This window comes from Solanum pennellii, chromosome 4, assembly GCF_001406875.1.
Source record: "Solanum pennellii chromosome 4, SPENNV200".
NCBI classification, from domain to species: Eukaryota; Viridiplantae; Streptophyta; class Magnoliopsida; order Solanales; family Solanaceae; genus Solanum; species Solanum pennellii.
In genome coordinates this window covers 71,669,728-71,681,668 of record NC_028640.1, presented here as the reverse complement: position 1 = coordinate 71,681,668, position 11,941 = coordinate 71,669,728, and the positions used below count along the sequence as shown (strand labels likewise).

At 32.8% G+C, this 11,941-nt stretch overlaps 1 protein-coding gene across 1 annotated transcript; it reads left to right on the top strand.

The window, feature by feature from the left end:
• LOC107018169 (serine carboxypeptidase-like 19) lies at window positions 1-7,904 on the top strand. The gene is given in 24 exon segments (XM_015218573.2): window positions 1-274; window positions 656-856; window positions 1,284-1,530; window positions 1,605-1,727; window positions 1,835-1,937; window positions 2,048-2,085; window positions 2,203-2,301; window positions 2,521-2,607; window positions 2,702-2,833; window positions 2,922-2,993; window positions 3,164-3,285; window positions 3,374-3,487; window positions 3,593-3,638; window positions 3,732-3,811; window positions 4,558-4,746; window positions 5,159-5,329; window positions 5,455-5,602; window positions 5,712-5,814; window positions 5,920-5,957; window positions 6,079-6,177; window positions 6,343-6,429; window positions 6,507-6,635; window positions 6,989-7,060; window positions 7,148-7,904. Coding segments are annotated over 23 exon segments (2,679 nt in total). The 5' UTR covers window positions 1-274; window positions 656-692; the 3' UTR covers window positions 7,364-7,904.
• Window positions 7,905-11,941: the final 4,037 nt, after the last annotated feature.

The following is an 11,941-nucleotide window of genomic DNA, read 5'->3' as shown; positions in this document are numbered from 1 at the left end:
CCTTTCTCACGTAACCCACTAAGCCCATAGCCCAACAACTTCAGCCCAAATAAACCATTCTTCTGCAGCACCGGTCACACCCCCATTCCCGCCAAAACCTCGCCGGCAAATTTCCCGGCGGCGGGGTTGTCTCTCATTTCTCAACTCCGAACTTTATGCATACACAAAGCTTGAGCATATTCTCTCACTATACAGAAAACTGATTAGAAGAAAGGGAAGCGGAAGCGGAAGCTCCGGCTTCAGAATGTCTCAAAGCATTCTATTGGAGTTCAAGGTTAAATCCCTTCTGTTCTCAAATTTTTCTTCTTGTACATAATGATTTGTATAATGAGCAGATTAATTATCTCCCATCCCAAAAGGGGAAAAAATAGTAATTTATGTGAAAGTCAAAATCAAAATTTTCTGTTTGTAATGTTATAGGGAGACACTTCTTCTGAATCCAAACATCAGGTACAGTAGAAGTGTTCATTCAGATTCATATGGGGAAGTCGACATGTAGAATAATATGCCAGAATTGCTGGACCTCCATGAATTCCATGTGCATATTTAATTAGCATTTTTTTAATAAATACAGCGTGCCTAAATATTGACTGGACAAGAAGATAGAATATTTTATTGCTCATGTCTAATGTTGACTCCTTATTTATATTCCCAGAGAGTTTGTGAAGAAAGATCTCTATGAAGGAAAAAAAATGGCCAAAAGAAAGCAAATGCTTTGCTGCAATCTGTTTTCAGTTATTTTTCTTCTTCTTCTTGCAGAAGTAATACATTTTCCAGAGTGTGTTAAGGCTGCAGGTTCACCTGTTAAGTTTCTTCCAGGCTTTCAAGGACCACTTCCTTTTGAACTTGAAACTGGGTAAGTGTAAAAGTTTCTTCTTTGATGTTTAGTCGTGTTTTTGTTTCTCAAAGTATAGTATATGATTGAAAACTTTCAATAGATAGAAATTTTATACTAAATTGTCTTGTATTGGATGCAGTAGGGAATTATTTTTGTCTGTAGCTACTACAGTAGGGAGAACTTGAAATTAGGTTAAATAAAGTTTGTGGAAGTTGGTAGTTGGATTTGTGAAATTTGATGATTTGTTACTGAAAATCTGTATTTCTCTCTTTTTTGAGTTCGAGACCATGTTAAGATTCGAAGAAGAATCCACAGAGTTACATTCAAACCAGTATTTCAATATTTCGCTTGAAGTGAAAACACTCGTAGCCAAACAAGTATGTGCAAATACTGAAGTTCAGCATTAAATACTAAAGATAATATTAATGCATGGGTGTTGTTTCAGGTACATAGGAGTGGGTGATTCAGATGATGTTCAACTATTCTACTACTTCGTTAAGTCTGAGTCTAATCCAAAATCAGACCCGCTTATTTTATGGCTAACTGGAGGCCCTGGCTGCTCTGCTTTATCTGGCCTTCTCTTTGAGATAGGTCCAATAACATTTGAGCCTGTGGAGTACGGTGACTTTAAGCCAGCGGAATATAATGGTAGCTTCCCCTCACTGGTTTTGAATCCTCATACATGGACAAAGGTGAACATATCTGTCAGTGACTAATCTTGGGATATTCGTAAGCGTGCAGTTTAACTGAAATGTTGTTTAGTCAGGTAGCAAGCTTTATATTCTTAGATCTTCCAGTTGGTACTGGATTTTCCTATGCAAGAACCTCAGAGGCTCGTCAATCAGATGATCTACAAGCTAGTGATCATGCATATCAATTTCTACACAAGGTAATTAGATCTCTAATTTCAAACTTTTGTGTGACACTGATTCTGAAATCCAATTTCTATCTTCAAATGGCTTTGCCATTTAATTTAATTCATCCATTTCCCTTCAGTGGTTCAATGATCACCCAGAATTCTTTAGAAATCCATTTTATGTGGCTGGGGACTCCTATGCGGGAATAGGCATACCAATCATTTCTCAACTCATAGCAAATGGTAGGACTTTATAATGAAGTGCATTGTTGTTAAACTCCAAGAAGGATTATTTGTTTGTTGTCCCATTCGTTGACCATTCACTATACTGATGATGTGATGTGGTAATGCAGGAAATGAGAAGGGACTTGAGCCATTTATTGATCTTAAGGTTTGTCTTTTGTTTTATATTAGGATATAAGTCATTACATAGGTAGAGACTCCATGAACATCATGAAAGGTTAGATATAGGCGTTCTTAATATTTTGCATCCTTCAAATGATTTCAGGGATATTTACTGGGAAATCCCGCTACATTTCATGGTGAATACAATTACAAGATCTCATATGCTCATGGAGTGGGTCTTATTTCTGATGAACTTTTTGAGGTTTGCATTGTTTATTAGAAACCTTTTTTATTTCACTTGTATACACTAACAATGTAGTACAAATTTTGCACTGTAAGTTCAATTCAACATGTTGGAAAAGTTAAAATGCTTGATTTTTTCTTAGGTTGCTAATTCAACTTATTATTGGGTAGTTGTAATTATCTTTCTCAGCATTTTCTTCATATTACACTGATTAAATGGATTACTACTCTTAAGCAGTCCTTGAAGAGAAACTGTAAAGGAGAGTATTTCGATATACATCCTAGCAACACAAAATGTTGGAATGATATGCAGACTTATGATCAGGTTTGTGTCTATTAATTCATTTCTTTTGTGCTGCTTCCATCTTATTTCTTGGTTTATTTGACTAAACTTGATATAAGTTTTATGATTTTTATAGATGCTTGGTGGAATTAACAATGCGCACATTTTGGAGCCCAAGTGTGAGTTTGGTTCACCAAGGCCACAAAAATGGATAGGCCAAAGAAGGTCTCTTGATGAAATGCTATATCTTGGACGACTAAGATGTCGAGTAAGATTAACCAGTTCTTATCCCTTGACAATCATCCACTCTTCAGGGAAATTCATAGTTTACCTCCTTTCTTTTTTTCTCATGTTAGTTTGACTGGGAAAAGATGTCTTACCATTGGGCTGATGATGACAAAGTTAGAGAGGCCCTCCATGTTCGAAGAGTATGTTTTGCTTTTTCTTTTTTTCATAAAACATGAATTCTGAAGTTTTGGGAGCAACACAGATTAAAGTTGGAATGCATTAGATATTTACCTAAACTAGTAGGTCCTTCAGAGGATCCCACATTAGCTCCGAGACGTTGGTCTCTAACTAGAAATATTATCCCATGCAGGGCAGTATTGGTAAATGGAAGCGATGTGCTCGGGATGCCTTGCCTTACCAAAAGATAATCGGAAACAGTATTCCATATCATGCAAATCTCAGTGTCAAAGGCTATAGGTCCTTAATATACAGGTTGAGTAATTATATCGTAAATCTGTTGCATAAATAATAGACTCTGTATGAATTTTACTGAACTTACCATATTTATTTCATAAAACAGTGGAGATCATGACACGATTATCCCTTACACATCAACCGAAGCTTGGATAAGATCTCTTAACTACTCCATCGTTGATGATTGGCGACCATGGATTGTTGATGGTCAAGTTGCCGGGTAAGTTCAAAACTAAATGAATGCTCTTTGATTTATGCTTTAAACATGCCTCAACCTGAATCGTTCTTGTGTTCCTTTTTCATTCCGTTGTACTCAAACATGCAGGTATACAAGGACATATTCAAATAAAATGACATTTGCCACAGTGAAGGAAAGCAACTATTTGACTTATATTTACTTGTTTTACTCTTCTGTTTCTTTAGTAAGTTAACATTTTTGTTTGTGTTGTTGAACTGTTGTGCAGGGAGGAGGACATACAGCTCCAGAGTACAAGCCTGTTGAATGTCTAGCCATGCTGCGGAGATGGTTATCTTCTCAGCCTTTGTGATTAATTGAGGAAACACATTTATGAAGCATCCAATATTGAAATTCATTCTATAATCAAGTTCTTATGTATTTAGATAGTAAGTGTTGGAACCAATAATAAGCCAAAATGGCTGTTCCATTTATGTTGTGAGATCTATTTCTTGTCCACAATGTTCTGAGTTTATTAAGCAATGCACCAAACTAAACTTTCTTTCCTCGACTAAGTTTCATTCAAGTTCTCTCAGAGACATGGAATATATAATTTTCTCACAAGAAATATATATTAGTATATATCATTAAATCAATCTCGCATCCCATTCACGATTCTCTCTCTCGTGTATCTCAACACCAAACTATATGCATACACACAATACACAGAACTGATTAGAAGAACGGAAGCCCCCATTTCAGAAAATCTCAAAGCATTCCACAGGAAAAAAGAAGAAAATAGTGATTTATGGGATAGTAAAAAAGATCTGTTTTTTATGTTATATGGAGACACTTTTGCTGAATCCAAACATTAGGTATAGCAGAACTGCAGAAGAGTTCATTCAGATTCATATTGGGAAGTTGACTTGAAGAAAAATATGCCAGAATTGCTGGATCTCTATGAACTCCATTTGCATATTTAATTAGAACAATTTGTAAGTTACAATGTGCATAAGCATGGTCTGGAGCCATGAGGACAACAAGTCAGAATATTTTTTCTATTTTATTGATTTTGTCTCTCATATTTAATGTTGACTCATTATATATTTCCAGAGAGTTTGTGAAGAAAGCTCTCTAGGACAAGCCAAAAGAAAGAGAAGTCTTGTGCTTTGCTGCAATCTGTTTTCAGTTCTTCTTCTTCTTGCAGAAGTACTTCATTTTCGAGAGTGTATTGAGGCTGCTGGTTCACCTGTTAAGTTTCTTCCAGGAGTCCAAGGGCCACTTCCTTTTGAACTTGAAACTGGGTAAGTGTAAAAGTTAGTACTTCCTTGATGTTTAGTCTTGTTTTTGTTGTAGTTTTAATAAGTTTGTGGAACTTGGTAGTCGTATTTGTGAAATTTGATGATTTGTTAGTGAAAATCAGTGTTTCGTTCCTTCGTTGATTGCACGATCATGACAGAATCCCCAGCTAACTCCGTGTCAGCAGCCCTGGTAAGCCAGGTGGGGTAGGGGGTTTCGTTGGAATGACTGGGCTTAAAATCAAAGCCGTCAAAAACTGGAAGAATGCTCTCGGAGGAGAGTGAAATTTCATGTGTAAAATACATATTCGAACCAGTATTTCAATATTTCACTAAAGTGAAAACACTCGTAGCCTAACAAGTATGTGCAAATACTGAAGTTCAGCATTGAAAATTAAGTATGGGGTGGTGTTTTCAGGTACATAGGAGTGAGTGATTCAAATGATGTGCAACTATTCTACTACTTCATTAAGTCTGAGTCTAATCCAAAATCAGAACCTCTTATTCTATGGCTAACTGGAGGCCCTGGCTGCTCTGCTTTATCTGGCCTTCTCTTTGAGATAGGGTCAATAGCATTTGAGCCTGTCGAGTACGGTTCTTTTAAGCCAGCGGAATATAATGGTAGCTTCCCCTCACTGGTCTTGAATCCCCATACATGGACAAAGGTAAACATATCTGTCAGTCACTAATCTTGGGGTATTTATAAACTTGCAGACTAACTGAAATGTTGTTTAATCACGTAGCAAGCTTTATATTCTTAGATCTTCCAGTTGGTACTGGATTTTCCTATGCAAGAACTTCAGCGGCTTGTCAATCAGATGATCTACAAGCTAGTGATCATGCATATCAATTTCTTCATAAGGTAATTAAATCCCTGCACCTCATACTTTTCATATCAAACAAATTATGGAATCAAATTTCCATGTTCAAATGGCTTTGCCGTTACACTTAATTCATCCATTTCTTTTCAGTGGTTCAATGATCACTCAGAATTCTTAAGAAATTCGTTTTATGTGGCTGGGGACTCCTATTCTGGAATAGGCGTACCAATCATTTCTTAACTCATAGCAAATGGTAGGACTTCAAATGAAGTGCACTTCTGTTTGCCCCCCAAGAACGTCATTTGCTTGTTCTCCCCCTGGCTAATCATTCACCATTTGCGATGATGTGGTAATGCAGGAAATGAGAAGGGACTTGAGCCGCTTATTAATCTTAAGGTTCGTCTTTCTTTTTGGTTACGTTTTTACATAATGAGTTCTTTTGTTTTATTTTCATAAACTGCTGAAAGAATATAGCTATAGGTGGTTTTAACATTTTGTATCCTTCAAATGGTTTCAGGGATATTTTCTGGGAAATCCGTCAACATTTCAAGGTGAATTCAACTACAGGATCCAATATGCTCATGGAATGGGACTTATTTCTAATGAACTTTTCGAGGTTTGCATTATCTAATAGAAAACTTTTCTTATTCCACTTGTATACGCTAACAATGTAAGAGAACATTTATACTGTAAATGCAATTCAACATATTATGACTAATTAATGACATGATACATTTGCTTCACACATTACACTGAGAATGGCTTATTACTCTTGTACTAGTCCTTGAAGAGAAACTGTAAAGGAGAGTATTTTGATTTACATCTTAGCAACACACAATGTTTGAATGATCGTCAGACTTATGATCAGGTTCGTGTCTGTGCTGGCTGCATCTTATGGTTGCTTTTTCGACTTAACTTGATATTAGTATGCTGTGACTTTTATAGATGGTAGAAGGACCTGAACCTGGGCAAATTTTGGAGCCCAACTGTGAGTTTGGTTCACCGAGGCCACAAAAATGGTTTGGCAAAAGGTCTCTAGATGAGATGCTATATGCTGGACGACTAAGATGTCGAGTAAGAATAACTGGTTCCTATTCTCTTGAAAGTCATCCACTCTTTGGCGAAAAATACCTACCCCTCTCGTTGTTCACAAGAAAATTTGGTATCTTAACCATATCAGTTAAGAGTTACAGATGAAAATGAGTATACAGATCACTTTAGTATAGTTAACTGATAAGTTTATATACACAACACAAAACTTCCATTGATCAACTTGATGTAAACATCGAGCATGAGTAAGTTTTCCCCTCTATCCAATGCTAATCGATGCTGGAATAAGGAAAAAATGGTCTGTCATGATCTATGCACTTCATTGTGAGAATACGAAAACTTCATACTTTTACATGTTTCTTTTTTTGTCATGCTAGTTTGACTGGGAAAAGCTCTCTTACCATTGGGCTGATGATGACAAAGTAAGAGAGGCCCTCCATGTTCGAACAGTATGTATCGTTTTTTTCTTCATCAAATGAGAAACATATCTAAATTTGGAAGCAATAAAAAAGAAACACGAATTCAATCCCATGCAGGTTAGTATTGGAAAATGGAAGCGATGCGCTGAGGATGATTTGCCTTTCCAAAATATAGTATGTAGCAGCATTCCATATCATGCAAATCTCAGTGTCAAAGGTTATAGGTCCTTAATATACAGGTTGAGTAATTATAAGATCATGTGTCTTAAAAGTTATGAAATTTGTTCCATAAATATAATTATCTATGTGAAACAGTGGTGGATCATGACATGATGATCCCTTATATATCAACCAAAGCTTGTATAAGATCTCTTAACTACTCTATTGTTGACGATTGGCGAGCATGGATTGTTAATAGTCAAGTTGCAGGGTAAGTTCAAAACTTAATGCATATATGTTCGTTGATCATGTCTGTAACATGCCTTAACCTGATGTTTTCTCGTCTTTTCGCTGTACTAAAACATGCAGGTATACAAGAAGGAAAGCAACTATATATTTGACTTGTATTAACTTGTTTCATTTTCTACTGTTTCTTTAACAAGTTAAAACATTTTTGTTGTTGTTGTTGAACTGTTGTGCAGAGAGGAGGACACACAGCTCCAGAGCACAAGCCTGTTGAATGTCTAGACAGCCTCTGTGATCAAAAGTAGCTGATAAATATCAAATCTCGAAACTGTTAAGTAGTTACATGTCTAGATATTACCAGTATCTTAAAGCTACATTTTAATAAGAGGCCTTAATTTATACGATAATGCTTCTGTTGTTGGCTTGCATAACTTATTCAGTATATGATATATGTACTATATTTTATTTTTGTGCAGTGTGCTTTTGGTGATTTGTCACCTCTAAATCTTTGCACATTTTATACAAATATCTCATTCACGTGCTCTTGTATTATTCCCCTATAAAAAGTAAACAAGATAAATATTAAATTGTACATAAATTTCATATTATCTGCTACAATAAAGACAATCTATACTTTTTAATTATCACTCATCTCCAATTTCAACCTTACATGTTGAATATTTGGAATAGTATAATTGACCACATGCGTTTGTCTACAAAATCATGGTGAAGAAATTTCTCATGTTATCACTTTTAATTTTTATTGTTATCTCGGATAGATAGCGCTTTCATTTTTAGTAATTTTTGTGAATTCAATAAACACAAATATTATTATTTTAGCGGCCGATTATATATAGTATAGAATTGGATTACAAACAAGCATTTCATTGATATTATTGAATTTTATGGAATTATTACAAAACCACCTACTGATGAGTATATATATAACTAATTACTCCATAAACTTTAAATGAAGTTCTTCTTATTGTTTGTCAAAATTAGGGAAAATGAATTTGATAGGACAAACCACTTTTTGCCCACTATTTGATGTTATACACATGCTTAGTTATTTATTCATAACAAGTTAAGAAGAAAGCAAATTTTTTTAATTGTGCATGTGCTAAGTGGCAGAAGATATTTGTTTTCTTATATATTCTCAAATTTCAGTCTGTGTATGTTTTTTTACTTTTTTCACCATGTCATTTACTGCTTAAAAAAAAGGTGTACTGCTCGAAAAGCGATGGAGCTAAGCGGAGGTTTATAAATATAAATAAATTTAAGAATTTTTTTGTAAATTTTGTATTTATATTAATTTAATTTTGACTTCACCTCTGAGTACGTATCCATATTTTTTTAGAAGAAGAAGGGGCCAATTGATCTTTGTCTTTGTCTTGGCTCATGAGGAGCTACCCTTTATTGCACTTGCCATTATTGATTTCTTTGATCATGATGTATATATCACATAGAAATAGACCATGCCAAGTATATGTTCATCATTTTATAAATGAATATGTAGAAATTAAAGTTGGTTAAAGTGACAAGTATTTGAGAATATTTTTGAACTTATACGTAAGTTATTAGTTTCGTTCTTTGATTATTGACAGTTTTAAAATGTCATTTTATTTGACTAACTAAATTTAGATTTATTTTCGATTTGTCACAAAACATAGTAAGTAGTCTCAAGCTCTTGTTAGGAGCATGAAACTCTTAAATAAAAGCTGAGAAAAGTGTTAAAAAAACTCTTAAATTTGACGATAATTTAGGAGTGTATTTTACTCCTGACGAAAAATAAAGGTAGTGTTTTTCCCTTTTTCTTCTTTATTGAAGGGTAATTTTTAAAGTAATTAATTAATTAAATAGTTTTAAATGAGTTTTTGTTTATATATATATATATATATATATGTGTGTGTGTGTGTGCGCGCGCGCGCGCGCGCGCGACATATCATTATTTAATTCGCTACTTTGACACGTCATCGATGAGTGTAATACACAAATCTTATATATTTGACCGTTTGTCAAAAACATGTCAATATGACACAACTTACTTGAGATGTTTAAAATGAATAAGGCCTACTTGAGATGACCAAGTGAAAATTGATACTAACTTTAGATGGCTATCGATAAAATAGGCCTATATATAATATACACCTTATTCAAATATATTTTCTTGATAAGGAAATCCTATTTTATGTACCCAACTCAAAATACTTTGTTATATTTCTCAAGCATGATTTGTTATCTGATTGCATATGAATAAAACAGGTATATAATTATTTTCAATCAAATTTCTATAATGTTCTTTTTCCATTTATGAAAAGAAATTTAAAAAATTAACAAACTCACATTGTAATAACAAATTCAAGTTATAACAATAAATTTAGTTTCTTATTTATAAGACGTCAAAATTACATCAATCATACATAACTGAGTCAATTACCTTTTAAGCTAAATTTAAATTCATTTGACATAAATTTATCCTGTCGAATGAAATTTACAAATCACATTAACTTTTTTTTAGCAATTTCCGATACCATTTTAATATTAAATCAATTCCAAATAAGCTTATATGTAATAATAACATTGCTAAAGAAAAAATAATATCTATTTCAGATGATTGAAAAATAATAAATGTAAAATTCCATGCTTCATCTACTTAGACAATAATACTTAAATATATCAATGTGGTTAATATTAGTATGAGAAGCTAATCACCACACCACTAATCTATTAAAAAAATTATCAATCCATATATTTGGGGAAAAAAAAGAAGAAAAAAGTCTCAAATGTTGCACAAATTACACTACATAAATTAGTTTCCTTTTTCTTTTTCTTCATAAATTAGTTCTATTGAGCTGGAAAATTCTATTTATTTGTTCCCTTTTGTTATATTATTTTTTCTGAAAAGAGATATATATATCGTAATCGCTCGTATAATGCATATTTTTGTGATACTTGACATAACTTTATAGTATAGGTGAGGGATCATATTTAGTTCTCTCGAGCCTTTAGGACATCAAATATTTATTCATCTTAATAGANTTTATTTCATCTTTATTACTATAATTTTAGTGAATCTACACGTGAAGTAATATAATGCACTAGATGAAAGATATTTATTCTGTTTAATGTAGAGGTGTGCACTATTCGAATTAAATTGAATAACCAAATCAAATCAAATCGAATATTTATTTGGATTGGTTTTTGGTTTTTCGAATTGGTTTTGAAGTAATAAATTACTTTGTTTGTTTTTTTGGTTTGGTTTTGGATATTAAAAAATAAGAACTGAAAAAACGAATTATAAATATATATATATTAATCACTTTTGTCCCTTTTTGGTTATTGTCTTTCATGATGATTACGTTTAAATTTTATGTTTAAACATCTATAATAGGTATACTTTTACAAAACCAAAATCAAAAATTTTAAATCAAATAATGTAAAATTAAACCAACAAAATGAATGCACAACTCTAATTGAATATGATATCACAACATGGTCACATGGAAAAGGAAACAACGTAAGAGAAATGGAAGGTTTTATGTATTGCCACTTTAAAAAAGGTTTATTTAGCATTATTTTAACTGAAAATTGTTAAAATTGCCTTAAAATTATGTGAAATAGATTATTTATATCCTTCATTATATTTTGTGATCAAAATATTCCCGCTGTTATTCTTGGAGACCACAAATATCCTCAAGAGTTAACACCCCAATTTTTTAGTGACGTGACGTGACATGCCACATGGGACTAATCCCTCCACCTAACCGCTGCCAACTAAGATTCACTACAAAAGAACTTGATCTTTAGTGGCGACAAAGTTGTCATAAAATCTCAAAATATTGCCACTAAAGGTTATGAGTGATTTTTAGTAACGAATAATAGTAAAACCTATTTTTCAACCAAAAAATTATGATAATTAATTTGTTATTGCAACCTAATTTTCTAAAATAAATAACTTGCATTATTAATATTAAAAACACCCAATATTGTTACGAAAAATCATGAAAATTATCTCTCGATTCATATCTCCTGCTATATAATGCATCATTGTACATTTTATACATTTACATATAACATAGATTAAAACATACAGTGTCTTCAAACTCCTACTTAATCAATATCATTTTCATAAAATAATGAAGAAAAAAAACATAAAATTATAATTTAATGTTAAAAATTTTTAGTGACGATTTTTTGGGCTTTTGTGGCGACTATTATTGCCACTAAAGGTCTAGTTCTTTTGTAATGAATCCTAGTTGGAAATGCTTAGATGGAAAGATTAGTCCCGCGTGACTTGCCAACAATAAAAATATGGGGTGTTAATTCTTAAAAGTATATGTGGTCTCTTGATATAACAACAAAGGTATTTTTTATCTCAAAATGTAACGAAGGATATTAATGGTTTATTCCATATAATTCAAGAATAATTTTGACCCTTTTTCGTTATTATAATTTTTTTTCATTTTAAAATATTATCATATTTATCTTCGAGAGTCAAACTATATA